General features: G+C 37.6%; 1 protein-coding gene and 1 pseudogene across 3 annotated transcripts in view; one reads left to right on the forward strand and one right to left on the reverse strand.

The window, feature by feature from the left end:
- Ark2n (arkadia (RNF111) N-terminal like PKA signaling regulator 2N) overlaps nt 1-15072 on the reverse strand; it is an 86611-nt gene that overhangs the window by 18823 nt on the left and 52716 nt on the right. For 2 of the 3 annotated variants that reach the window (XM_055622541.1, XM_055622540.1), the window contains exon 3: nt 6465-6632. The exons of the other annotated variant lie outside the window; for it this stretch is intronic. In XM_055622541.1, coding sequence (XP_055478516.1) covers nt 6465-6632 — 168 coding nt within the window. The remainder of the gene's footprint in view (nt 1-6464; nt 6633-15072) is intronic. 3 annotated transcript variants of the gene reach the window in all.
- On the forward strand, nt 2151-2952 carry LOC129688051 (peptidyl-prolyl cis-trans isomerase FKBP3-like; annotated as a pseudogene).

Genomic DNA, 15072 nt, shown 5'->3' on the forward strand with positions numbered 1-15072 from the left:
GAAAGGGAGAGAAGGAAGGAAGGAAGGAAGGAAGGAAGGAAGGAAGGAAGGAAGGAAGGAAGGAAGGAAGGAAGGAAGGAAGGAAGGAAAAAGAAAGGAAGGAAGGAAGAAAGAGAAAGAAAGAAGGAAAGAAAGAGACGTACATGAGAAAAGAGAAGATTGGCATGTTTAGAGGTTGGTGAGGTGGGTCAGTGGGTAAAGGTGCTGTGGACAAGTCTGACTACCCGAGTTGGATCCCTAGGACCTCAACAGTGGGAGGACAGAACAACATTCAAATACCTCCACCTGTGCACTGTAACGTGTGTCTGCATACATATAAATAAATATATATTTAATGACTAGAAACAACTGGTAACAGACTGTATCACAGTCTACATGGTCTGTAACATGGTTTGGATTTCATACGGTGGCAATGGCAGTAGGTCCTAACCTTTGAAGCCTAAACGTACAAATATTCACCACACAGCACCGTTTTGTTACACGTAGGATGATGTTTTAAATAGGATTTGGCTAAGTCTAGAGCTGGTCTGCCTAGATCCTTATTCTGTCTAATGCCTTGCTATGACAAGTGCTTTATCCACTTGTGGCTTGCTGCTTTAGTTCCGGCTGTCACTACACACACTGCCCCAGCTGTACTGCAGAGGAAGAACATTCTCCTCGAATTTCAACAAGTCTATCGTCAATAACTCAAGTGGATTTTGCTGTTTGATTATCTGCCTGTTCCTATAATAAATACATTACTTGTGACATAGTATACATTATACTAGGTGGTAGGAAAACTACAAGACACAGGCACTATTCTCAACAAATCGACAACACATTCAGAGGTACTAAAAAACAGTACATTACCTACAGCTCAAAAGTGCTCTGAGGGTGGCAGGGACAACCTGGAAGTATGAGTAATGGCACATATCTGTAATCCTAGCACCTGGAAGCCAGCTCACGCTATATACCAAGTAGTGCATAGAAACACAGAACAGGTACATTCCCCAGACTTAAATTTGATCAGGGAAGCTGAGCTCCTAGGAAAGATGGGACACAAGTGAGAGGGAAGTACCACAGGGAACACTTTGTTGTCCTTGAAGGTCTAAAAGATTGTTGACAGAACAAAAAAAAAAAGTGCCAAAGAACAAGACAGGGTAGACCAGGTTATATTTAGGGGAAAAGGAAGAGTTAGAGCAATGGTAGGCAGCTGAAATGATCTTCACTGGATGTGGACAAGAAAGCTAAAAGTGGAGTTAGAAAAATAATGCAGTGATTCTGAGAAAAGAAAGAAAAATACTAAGGAAAGGACAACCTGAGTCAAGATGAAATTACAGATTATGGAAATAAAGTGACCCTTAATCCAACTATGAAACTATCTGCAGCGAGGTTAGGCAATGTAGACATAGGCTAACTAGATTACACCAGGTGAATACAGCTGAACAGCTATATATTCAGCAGCCAGGAACACTAGCCAGGGGGTCCTGGGGGCCAACCAACAAGGGAATAGTAACGAGTATAGAAACACTCTTAGTGCAAAGTTGGAGTGCTGATAAATGTCTGTGACCCCTGTCCTAGAAAGGCTGATCAGAGAGGATGCCAGAGACTGTAACAAATCAAACCACTTTGCCTGCTTCTCTTCTGCCCAACCCAGGCTGTCAGCAACTTTATTAACCAATCAGGGATAACTGGGAGACTGAAGTCAGACAGTATCACAGATACCTGCCTGCCCCTACCTCCCATTTATATACTGATTGACTGGTTGACTGATTGACTGACTGACTGATTTAGGAATGCTAAATATTTAAAACAAGAGCATCATCTAATTGCTTTGAGAAGGAGGATAGCTACTCTATCATCAGTGGTTACTCACATGTCCCTAAACTGAGATTCCACTACTAAAGTGAACATTTGAATAGTCTGTTCAATTAGCTAGAAATTCTTAATCTGTGAAATAGGAACAACAGATTAACCATAGAACATTTAACTTACATTCAAACTCAAAACAGAGAAAGGTCCAAAACTAAACTGACAATCATGACTTCTATTAATATTTTATAATAACACCATAATATTTAGAACCATATAATGGATCCCTACCATGTTAAAAATGTAACACTCAATTTTATTTATTATTCACATATCTACATTGACAGATCTACAGAAAAATGACTTTGAAAGAGACTAAACTGCTTCACAAGAAAGTGTCATGGAAGCAGAGGCTGTGGGGGGAAACGGCGGTGGCTGTTATACAGCGTGCATGGACCAGAGAGCAGTCGACAGCGGCCCAAGAAGGACATTATCAAGTTTCTGCAGGATCATGGTTCAGAATTATGTTTCTTGCAGAACATAAATTACTGGGAAACATAAAAAATGTAGCTAAGACTCCTAATAAAGACCATTTAGTTACTGACTATAAAAATCTTTTTGAGAGTGTTTCAAGGGTACTGAAATTCTAAGTGTCTGAGCAAGTGAAAAACATGAAGCTTAATGATGATAAACCCAAAGAAACCAAGTCTGAAGAGACTCTTGATGAGGTTCCAAGAAATACATAAAATCTGTCCTAAAAACGGGAGATAAAGGGCTAGAGAAAATTCCAGCAACCACATGGTAACTTATAACCATCTATAATGAAATCCGATGCCCTCTTCTGGCCTGCACTGCAGGCAAAATACTGTATATTTAAAAAGGGTGGGGCCCACTGCTGTTATACAGGGACACTCCCAGATGGAACTGTTTTTATTCCAATATTCAAACAAGTTCAAAGAAGAAGAAAAATGCCAAGTCTAAGTTTTGAGGTCAGAGTAGGCAAGGTTATCAGGATGGAATGAGGTGCTCCTGACTATGGAAAGGAGAGAAGGCTCAACTGGAGATGGAGTCAGAACGGGCCTATGGAAAGGACAGCCTGAGGCCAAAATCCCACCAAATACCAACCTCATTTCTGAAGTAGAATTAGTAGACATTGACTGAAACCAGTGCTTCAGATGAGACATCCGCAACAATAAAACTTGATGTGACTAATTAGTGCTTGTTACTATTGAAAGGGAAGAGACAACTGAATAAGTCAAGGCTTGTTTATTTGATCTCAATTTCTGAGAAATAGTCCCCTGTAAGTCCCTTTAAGGCTGAGACATTTTACTATAGCTATGTAAATTATTAAGAAGAACTGCTTCTCCTTTTATCTCATAAACTAAAATGCTCAATAAAACTGTCATAGATTGTCTTGATTTGGAAAAAAAAAGAAAAAAAATATCATGGAAGCTACTGAATAGCAGCAATTGTATTCTAAAGATTAACCTACCATAATTTATGGCCCAGTATTTGAACAAATTATACGCACACATATAAAAAATGTGAACAGCAGCATCATGTAAGACAACACCCTAAGCATTAAGAGAGTGAGTTGCATATACTCATAAAGAATACTAGCAACAATGAAAAATAAAAAACCCAACACTGAAACAAACTCATGCGTGGCAAGCACAAGGCTCATAAAATGTTTAACTAAGAAACAAAATTACAAATGATTGTCTGCAATTGGACAATAATTCTAAAGTAGGTATGTTTGAACTAATTACTAATTAACAAACTAAGTATATTAAGAAATTTTTAAAAAATGGCAAACATTAAACACCAGATTTAGGACAGCTTTGAGGGGAGGGGAAAGCAGCAGAGCGGAAGCCACTGGTGTTTCCCTCCTCACACACTGCCAGCATGCTTTACTTCTTAAGAAGGGTAACAGTGGGTGCACAACAATCATGATGTTTTGAATAAACAAGCCAAAATTTAGTGAGCCCTCCATACCCATGGCTCCACATCCAGAATTTCTACCAATTATGAATGGAAAATACTGAGGGGAAAAACTGCACTTGAACTGAACATGCAGTCTTTTTTGCAGGCATTCCCCCAAATGACATAGAGTGCAATGGTGAGGGCTTCTAAGTAATCCAAGGATGACTGAAAGTAAAAAATGTGTGTACGTTATATGCAAATACAATACTACGAACTGGTTCTTTCCTATTGACTTGTATTTCCCCCCCTCCGGAATCTCACTGTACCCCAAGTTAACCTGAATTTACCATATAGCCCATCTTGGCCTTAACCTCAAAGTGACTTTCCTATTTCTGCCTGCCAAGTGGTGGGATTACAGGCCCAGCCACCATGGGGTTTTGTTTTATAATCGAGAGATGTGAGAACAAATCTTCCACAGACACACTAAAAAATGACTATACCTAAATCTGAAAATGTAAATACTATCCTAGATTGAAACTGCTAGGTTTTCTGTAGACCAAAAAAAACAAAACAAACGAAACAACAACAACAAAAAACCACTAACAATTCTATGAGTCAACATACTAAAAAGAATTCTCTATAATTAAGAATTGTATGGGAAGCTGGGCATGGTAACACACACATTTAATCTCAGCATTCGGGAGGCAGAAGCAGGCAGATCTCTGTGAGTTCAACAGCCAGGGCTAGTAGAGAAGTCCTGCCTCTAAAAAGAAAGGAAAAAAAAAAATATATGGGCTAGAGAGATGGTTCCAAGGTTAACAGCACTGGTTCCTCTTCCAGAGGATCCTAGTTTGATTCCCAGCACCCACATGGTGGGCCACAACCATCTATAACAACAGTTCCAACCTGATGCCATCTTTTGGCATGAAGCATGCAAGTGGTACATACATATACATGCAGGGAAGATATCCATACACATAAAATAAAATGAATAGCGCAGGCTCAAGAGATGGTGCAATGCTTACTAAGAGCATCTGCTGTTCTTGCAGAGAACCGATACAGCTCCTGACACTGACACAGTGCCTCACAGCCACCTGTGACTCCAGTTCCAGAAATGACAACCTATTCTGGCCTATATGGATAACGCATGCACACACACAGCATCTCCAGACAAGCAAGCATGCACACACATGCACACTCACACACAATTTGAAGATTTAATTAATTTCTTTGGTTTTTTTATTTGGTTTGGTTTAGTTTTAGGTTTACAAGGCAGGGTTTCTCTTTGTGGCCCTGGCTTTCCTGAAACTCACTATGTAGACCAGGCTGGCCTCAAACTCAAGGGATCCTCCTGCCTTTGCCTCCAGAGTGCTGCGATTAAAGGTGTGTGCCACCAAACTTGGCTAATTTTTCTTTTTAAAAAACAACATACTGGAAATTGTTCATCTTTACCCCCTAAGAATTTATTAGAAAGTGGTCTATGTGAAATGACATAATCAGGAAAGCAGGTAAATAAAATGGAGATGGAATAGATTACTTCTTTGACCATGGATAAGAATAATAAAAAAGTGTAGTACACAGAACAAACTAAAGCACACAGTTTAGAAACATGTTATACAAACGTGGCCAGTATGTTTCGTTTCAAAATATTACTTCTTTTCAAAATACTGATATAGAATACTAATATTGCTTAAAAGACTCTTGTTGGGCACATGAGTATATACACGCAAAAATGAAAATCCAAAAGAAAAGCAACTAACTGATCCAAGATCAAAACTATATCCAATTTCCAAATCAAATTCAAAAAGTTAATGATAAGGTTACTAAGTTATTCTTCTTCAGTGTTAATCAAAGATGGTTCAGGGAAAGAATTCAGGACAAGAACCTGAATTTTTAATGCAGAAGATTAATATTGAAATATAAAACTTCCCGTAAAAGTAATACTGTGGCTAATGATTAAACTACCAGACCAGTGCAATAAAACAATAAACATGATCCTTTGAAAGCAACAAAGAAAGCATATACTGCATAAGAAGTTTTTTTACTTAAGGTTTCTTCTCCTTTAATTTAAGGACTAATCCTAATCCTTTACTTTAAAAAAAGGTTCAAATTACAAAGAATATTGAGAAAGACTGCGGACTATTTGAGAAGGAGCTGAAGGCACACTAAGAAGGTTTCACATAGGGAGTGAGGTTCTTTCTAAGTATCACCTTAAGAACGTTAGAGACCTAAAACAACTGGACACAAAAAAGGAGACTCTCCCTGAAATGCTGGAGGCAGAAAGTGAAAGAAAGGCTTTAGAAAAGGGGAGAGAGAGCTTCTGGGGGAGGAGCTAACAGGGACAGAGCCACAGAGGAAACAAGGACAGCACTGCAGAGGAAGAAGGACACGCAGAGGGCACCCGCACCCCTCCTGAGCTGCAAGGCGGCTAGCCAGAGTTAAGGCAAGGAAAGAACTGGCCAAGGAGGACATCTTAGTGGCTTTTTCATAAAAGCACTTTTAGTCCAAGAGTACACCTCCTGAAACTTACTAATGCCTACATTTATATTTTTTTATTTGCTTCCTTATGATTGAGATATAAAATGACATGCTACTCAAATCTTCTGTTATACAGGGCAGCCTGGATAGTCACAATCATTCAATGCCAGACGAATGTGTACAACCTGCTCTCCTCAGCAGGGTCTACTACCAGAAGAAAGGCAGGACTCATGCACAGTATGTCATTAGAGAAAGGGGTAGGGGAGACCAACCTGCCTCTAGAAGCTCGCTGGTCCTCCAGGTAGCTCCTGTGTTCTGGCCGCCTACTGAATTACTGTGCTCTTGAACTACTGCAGCCGCCAATAAATTGTCCACATTTATCACTTCTGGGTCAGAGCTGGTGTCAGACATATCATAATGAGCTACAACTGGAGGTCCATCTAGGGAGGAAAAAAAATGTATACTTGTATCTAGCTTGTGGGGTAAGAAATACCTCTCCCAACTGATAAACAACCACTAAATGTCAGCTGCCTTAACTATCCCTGCATCCAATTAGAGCTCACTTTATGCATCTAGTATTCTGAAAATGATGCTGAAGTAGAAAAGATAACTCAAGTTTACAAAGACGAGGGACACGTTTTAGAAAGAGGAAAGGGCATAACTACAAAGAACAGAAGACAAGACTATACTGAACAATGTAACACTGAATTATTCCTAAAGAGTAACATTTTCAGAACAGGCAATGACTCCACAAAGAATGGGAGGGGGAGGGGTGCTGCAGTAAACTGTTGAAATCTAACTTGCTGTTTTTAGAAAAATGATCTAGTTCTTTTGGTAGCTAGTAAGTCCCTAGTAGACTTGGAGAGGAAAATTACATGTATATTTTGTTACTAGACAAAGTTGGCACGAGAGCTCTGTTCCACTAACTTATTTGCCTCCAGCAAGGCCCTTTTACAGTAACAAGGGTGTTACACACTTCACAACAAAAAGACAATACCACAAAACCCAGTCTCAGGATTTTGCTTTGGATATTTTATTAACGGATATGGGATGTTTATATTTTTGTTTCCCTGAGAAAGATAAGCTCATTCAATTAAAGATAGCAACCTTGTAAGTAGATTTTACAGGAAGTTGAGAAAGTTCTTATTAGAAAAATAAGAACATGCTCCCAGCCCCAAATCATATCATTAACTGCAGGTGAGTACCACAGTGATTATACTACAGTAATTCATGCTACAATAGCCCAATATTCATGCTTACAAAATGAACACATGCTTTAAATGGTATTGCTACCCTCTTCTTAACACTGTAGCAAAAGTATTTTGAAACAGTTTTCCTTCAGGGAATCCCTGTACCCCAACTGTACAACAGAGCTAAAGGGAATGCTGGGTCCTTTCCAATAGCTAGCTATGAAGAGCAAGCAAACTATTTTCATATAGGCTTTTAACATCACCCAACAAATAAGTATCAAAACCTATTTATGACACTCTTGACTATAAATATATGTATCAGTGACTCCAAAAATTCATACAATGAAGGCCATTTGTTTCAATAGGTACATCCATTGTATAAACTATCACTAAACAAACACAGAATACATGAGGTATTTATCTCATATCTTATGTGGCAACTTTCTTTTTAACAAAAAGTTATCAAACATAAAAGCAAATAAGTTGTCAGATGCCACTATAAAAAGGACAAACACATCACAATATGAAATTCTGACGATCATGGCAATTTTAGTTACTATTTAAAATTATTTCCAGTTCCCTTACAGGGGTAAATCAAGTTCATCAAAGCCCTTAAGATTTAACAAGATGGTAATGGATTTTAGTTCAAACAGCAAAATTTGCTCATGTTTGAAGTTTTTTTTTTTTTTTTTCTTAAAAAAAAAGAAAAGTGCATCTTTCTAAAGAATTTTCGTCAGAGTTCAAAATGATTATTATGGAATCATGATACTGTGTGATGTCCAAATACTTAGGCACAGAAGGTAAGGGGCCAAGTACAATATTGACTATGTGACCATAGGTTCTATTTTTGAAAGAGCTTTGTGGTTTTCACCAGATGTTTGCAATGCATTATTTACTGATTATTCTAAAATGTATATAACCAATACCAATTCAGAGCCATTTATCCATGCATTCCCCACCTTTGCCCCAAATTGAGGAAACAGGCCACCAGTCAAGTCAAAATTGTACTACTCCTACATGTGTCATCATGCAAATAAGTATAAATGTATGTATACATGCAGAGTCACATCACCTACCCATGGGAATAACTTGTCTGAAAGTCTTCATCAGTAGAAAATACAAGCATAAACTTGTTATCTGGCTTCATTCTTGTATCTTCCATATTTCCAAACCGCATACCTTATAACTTAGCTTAAGTTTAGTATTTATCATAAACAAAGACAGCAATAGTTTTATATTTTAATTATTCTTAACAGTTATATTATGATCACTGTCATTTTTCATTTCCAATGAATTCAAACAATAGCAATTCAGAACTATACAAACTTTAATCAAGTACTTTTCCAACTCTGACTTTCAGTGAGAAAGCACTATTAAGGATCCTGTATTCCAAGGTCCTCTTACACCTGTCATTAGTAAGCCAAGACTAAGGGTAAGGTACTGGCTTCAGGGTTTTATCTCTGAAATGGTATGTAATATTGGCTAAATAATGGTGACAATTTGTGATGGTATTTTAAAGTGTGATTCTGGCTGCACAGAATTTCATTTTTTCAGTTGATTATTTTTACATTTACTGTGGAAGTGAGTGAGTGAGTGAGTGTGTTTATATATGTGTGTGTCTGTACAAGCGTGTGCTTCCTTGAATGAGAGCACCCATTTGCATGGGCAGGCCAGAAGACAACTTGCAGGAATCAGTTTTCTCCTTCCACCATGTGGGTTCTAAGGATCAAACACAGGTCAGGCATGGCAGAAAGCACCCTTAGCAGCACTGAACTATTTAACAAGCCTTTATTTGCTTTTTTATGAAAATTCAGTGTGTTAACAGAAAGATCTAATGCTATCTGCTCATGACTGTACAGAATAAATGGGGATATTCTTCTTACTCTCTTGATTATTCCTATATACTGTGAGAACTGAATACCTACTAATAAATTGTTTTATCTTTCAAAAACACCAAAATACTCCCTTCAAGTAGGCATACATGGAAACACTAACAATTTAAACTTCAATTATTAACATAAGCCTATTCCATACTGCAACAAACGGCTACCCAAATTGCAGTCTGCCATCTGCCAACTAAGACCCATCATACCTGTAAAAATTAGCACACAGTAATAAATTTGCTAGCTTTTGTACAATTAATAAAAGCACGTCCTTATAAATGTAAATTGAATACGATTAGTTAAGAACATCAGTGTGTGGTTTATCTGTGTGCCATTTCCCTTCACTGATTGCTTTTTTGAGAGGACCCTGACAGGGAATCACCCTAGGTGCCACAATTACAGACATATACCTCTATGTCCAGTTAAAAGAAATATTTTGAATGTTTTATAATTTGTTACAATTATAAAAGAAGAAAAGTCTTAAAATTAAGAAATCTAAAATTACCTTTATATCAGAACATCACCACAAGGCTGGGGAGGTAGCTCAGTTGTCAAATACCTGCCTAGCACGCACAAGGTCCTGTGTCCCCAACAACACAATACACTGTGCTACTTCTGTACTAAGCTCATAGGTTCTAATCAAATCAATCTCTCTCTCCTGTGTGTGTGTGTGTGTGTGTGTCTGTCTATCATCATGGATGTGAATGTACCAACCTTGAGTATCCTTTCTCAGGTACCATTCACCTTTTGCTGTTGTTTTGAAACTGTCACTGTCCTATAATGCTCTGAGTAGGGCCACCTGGCTAACAAGCTCCAGAGATCCTGCTCTTGCCAGTGGTGGAATCAGAAACCTACAGTGCTATCCCTGGTATTTACATGGGTTCTAGAACTGGACTCAGGTCCTCATGTTTATGCTGTGAACACATTACTAGGTGAGCCATCTTCCAGGCAGATCTACCCTAACAAATACAAATGTTGGTGAACCTGTATTGCTACTCATTCCTAATGAATGGAAGTTTACTCTTTATGATCTTCAACCTTCTTCATTATTGATATTTAATGTTTAATAAAATTAGTTCCTTCTTCAAGTGTGTTTTATGGACAAAAACCAAAATGACACACAAAAAAAAACCCAAAATATTTTACTGTGCTTTAGCCATAATGAATTTTTGTTTCAATCTAGAAACCAGAAGCATACCACTTTATAGCAATACAAGGTAATCACACAGTTTAATGGCTTTCCCATCCCCTTTTCTCAAGTACTGAAAAACGCAGGGTCTCATGAACACTAGGCACTACTCACAGCCTTTTAAAATTTTGAGACAGGGTCTAGCAAAATTGCCTGGGCAACTTCCCACACCCAGCTTCTTTATGTACAGCTGAAAGTCCCTACTAGATAGAACTATTAAAGACTCTTGCGAGTGAGTCTTGAGATTTTGAATGTGGCTACAAAAGTTGAAGCCTTCCCTCCTCTCTCAGCTGTTAGAACTGATATTACATTACGCATTTTTCTTCATAGGTGACTCTGAATTTTAAGGGAGAGCTAATAGGTGCTGAGGGCTGGCTTAGTCACTGAAGTGCTTGCCTTAGAAGCACCAGGACCTGAATTCAACCCCTCAGAACCTACATAAAACATAGTGGCCAGCCTAGACTAACTGCTGTGTTCCAGAAGCAATGAGCAACCCAAACTTTCATGAAGTGAATGGTATTCCTGAACATGCCCACATAGGTTGTCCTCTGGCCTCCATACACATGCACATACATGAACACACATGGGGTCATACCCATATACACACCACACACAACACACTTTATAAAAAAAAAAAAGACAACACTGACACAACCGTTTAAAAAAATATATATGGGCTGTTAGGCATGGTGTGGTGTGTCTTTAATCCCAGCCCTTGGGAGGCAGAGACAAACAACCTCTCTGTGAGTGCAAGACGTTGGTCTGCATGTCTGTCCTAGGTCAGCCATGGCCACACAGTGAGAACCTGTCTCAAAACAAAACTAACAAACGAACAAACAAAAAAAACCACTGGCTTACTGGCCCACATTTCTGTTGGAAGGAGCTATCCCACTTCATCTGTCTGTTTCTTTTTCCATGTACCCTCTGCAGTACACAGCTCATATGCAAGAAGCTTGGGGAAAATAGCAATGTCTCAGCTGCCCTTATTTTGGGTATATACAAATCCAATTTGCTAAGTGTCTAGCTAAGATTAAGTTAAACAAAGTCATCATTAATGCAGGTTTTATTCTCTAATCTCGGTACCTAGGGAACTAACACAGGTTTATGAGTTCATGGCCAGCCTAGACTACGCAGCAAGTTCCACACTAACCCTAATTAGCTAAAGAGGAAGAGCATATTTCAAAAACACTCAAAAGAAAAACCAAGAGACAGAAGTGAAATGTTAGTTTGTAAGTATTCTTATAAAAGCATCTCAAAACTAATGATCATTTTGGATTGGTCCACACTTACCATCATTCCTGCCTACAGAGTACTTCTAACTTACATCTCAGTCTCTAATCATAAAGGCCAACGACATCTAGACTAGGGCTTCTGCATGTACCCTACCTAGAACATCACTCTTCATCTACTTTGACTTACAGCCAGGGAAATGTTGAGCAATGCACCAAATACGGTTTATTCCTTTGACTCTATTTCTATGACTATAGTAATACAACAAAGCCCAGACAAAATGTCTGTCTGTCCTGCTGCTGTTACAGAACCTCAAGTAGGCCCCTTTTCCCCATCAAAGGTCTATACTCAGTGCCCTTAGAACATCAGGCGTGTGGAGGGGCAGACATCACTAAGCCCATCCTCCACTCAGATAATGAAATACCAAAGAGGCTAGTCTGAAAGGAAGGCTCTGAGGAACCATCTAGCCAAGGGACCTCAGAAAGTAAAACATGTATGTGTACATGGTGGCGAGTAAGAGAACAGGTGTAGGCTTGAGGAACCAAAGGAAAGGGACAGAATTCAAGATATAGGAAGGAGACTGAAGTTTAGAAGAACCTACTTTAAAAAATACTAGTTGTTCTACATTCTGGAATACTAAAATACAAATTTTTATTTTTAAGTGGCAAAGATGCTTGAGAATACTTATCTTGTTTTTTCTTTACCATCAAAGAAAAAAAAAAATCCAGAACCATCTGAATAAATAAGAAAGCAGCCAAAGGATCTCTTAAAAGAGAATTATGTCAGCAGGTGTCGTGGGACACACCTGTAATCCCAGCACTTGGGGAGGCAGAGGCAGGTGAGTTCAAGGCCAGCCTGGTTTACAAAGTGAATACAGGACAGCCAAGGCTACACAGAGCAATCCTGTCTCGAAAAAACCAAAGGGGGGAGGGCTGTCTCTAGAAAAGCAGCCTTAAATATAAAAAGCTGTGTGAATGTATTTTTCTTCCAAATAACATCATAAAGCTATTTTAATAAAAGGGGGCTAAATATAAATTCAGCAATATGTAATACGCTTACGAATTATGCTTTTGAAATAAAAATGGCCAAGTCTGCTCTAAACTTTTTCCATTCTATTCATCTCAATTAACATTTTAAACTTCATAAAGCTCTGACCATGGAAATAGTTTTAGGAATAACACTGTCTTTCCATCATACTGAAAAACAATCAGTCATTTTGTTCAGAAAAAAGTTACCTATGACAGAAAAAAAGAGTTCCAAGTATCACAATGAAGAGATCAAAGACGTAAAGGGAGCAAAGTCCTTCAAGATACTCAGAATACCTAAAATGTTGGTCAAAAGAAAATGACAGCCTAATACTTCAGCATTATCTACAAAGTGCTGATTCATATGAACTAAATCAAAAGATAATTCAGCATCATTTATAGAGATACTTAAAGAAACCTAAAAATATAGGAATGGGGCATTTGAAGAGGTTGCTATCTGCTTCAAGGGCCCACATCTGCAGAAGCGGACTAAAGCATACACTATATATACCAGAGTATACGTATCAGTATCACATATGAGTGTAACCACCTCTCCAGTCTACCTCCTTGCTAAGATTCATACATTCAACATTTTGGTTCATTCTTTTAAATAGACATGGTCTACACGTTTCCATTTTCCTAAATACTCCTTGATTTTTAAAACGGTTTATTTACTTAGGTATTTTACGTGAGTAATCTGTCTGCATAAATGCCTACATGACAAGAGGGCCTCAGACAGGAGAGGTCATCAGATTCCATTATAGATGGTTGTGAGCAGCCATGTGGTTGCTGGGAATTGAATTTGGAACCTCTGAAAGAGCAGTCAATGCTCCCAACCGCTGAGCTGTCTTCCAGACCCTGACTCTTTAACATGATTCCAATAGAGCACATAGTTTAAAGGAACAGACTTTTATGTTTACAGTAGTATTTTACCTCTTTCAATATACCAATTCCAAACTGAAAATCATCCTAAAAATTCTGTGTAAAATCCATTATTCTAACTATAAATTATAACACTGCTAATTTTATTGCAGAAAGATGATTTCTTTTAATTAATTAATTTACTTATTTACTTTAGAAAGATGATTTCTTGACTAAGGAATACCTCATGTGAATTAACTGGTAAGAACTGACTAACATTACAACAGAGTCCTCAGTAGAGTAACAAGAAACATTTCTTTTTCAAACTTTTTATTTAATCTATCAGTTACACTCCAGATGCACAGATGTATAAAGGATATAAAGAAAATGCAATAAAATAAGAACAGCAATTCAATAACATTCTTCTCAAATCTTGAAGGTTCTAGTAGAAATAAGAACATAATTCATGAAGGCCATTCCTTGGTTCTTTATGACAAATTCTGTGTAATGCTGTGGTGACCTAATACAGCAGTAAGACCATCTACTCTATGATCAGTGCTCTAGTCGGCTACTGGCTCAAACTTCCCTAAACTTCAAAGGAAGAACAGAAATTAAGACTCCTTCAAAGGCACACAAATGAAGTCATTTTCAATGTTATCTATATTTATAAATTCATATACCTTCTAAATAAACCAACACACTTCTTGTCTATACTATGATTAAAGACATCTGTCATTTCTGAAGAGAGTTGAGAAGAATCTAAGAAGAATTTTATAAAACAAATTAATAAAATATATTTATTAAACATGTAAGTTTAATAAATTTGGGAGAACTATTTTTGATACTGTACTTTCTGACATGTGGCATAACACAAAATGTTCTCACTATTCCCATGCATTATTTAAATTATTTTTAAAAGATAAAAAAGCAAAACTAAATAAAATATAATACTTTTAGGAGACTGCCTTTTGATAAGGTAGTTTGCCTGCAATTTTTTATTATATACAAACGAAGATAGCAAGAAGCCTACATTTTTCCTATGACTATAATATAACTGCCATTAGGTAAAGTTAACTTCATACTAAAAATGAGACTTAAGACCTGGTATGATGATACAGAACTCGAAAGGTGTAGCCAAGAGTAACAGGAGTTCAAAATTATCCTTGGCTATACAGTAAGTTCAGGCAACCTGCATTATAGGAGACCATGTCTTAAATATAAATTAATTAATTAAACAAAAAATTAAGAAGAAAAGTTATCAATAAGAGCCAAGCAAGAAGACAAAGGCCTGCAATCCCAGGATGCAGCAAGGCTCAGAAAGGAGAATTACAAGTTCAAGAGCAGTTGCATAGCAAGACCTTGTCACTAACAAAATTAAAATTTATCTAATATCAATTTAAGATGCCTTGAACAAAATGACTTACTACATAATTTTTGTTAACAACCACAGTGTACTTGTATGAATTACATACAGCTTCCATAGGCTGAGAAAAACTTATAAT

This window comes from Psammomys obesus, unplaced genomic scaffold (genome assembly GCF_907164565.1).
Source record: "Psammomys obesus unplaced genomic scaffold, mPsaObe1.curated_primary_1811, whole genome shotgun sequence".
NCBI lineage: Eukaryota > Metazoa > Chordata > Mammalia > Rodentia > Muridae > Psammomys > Psammomys obesus.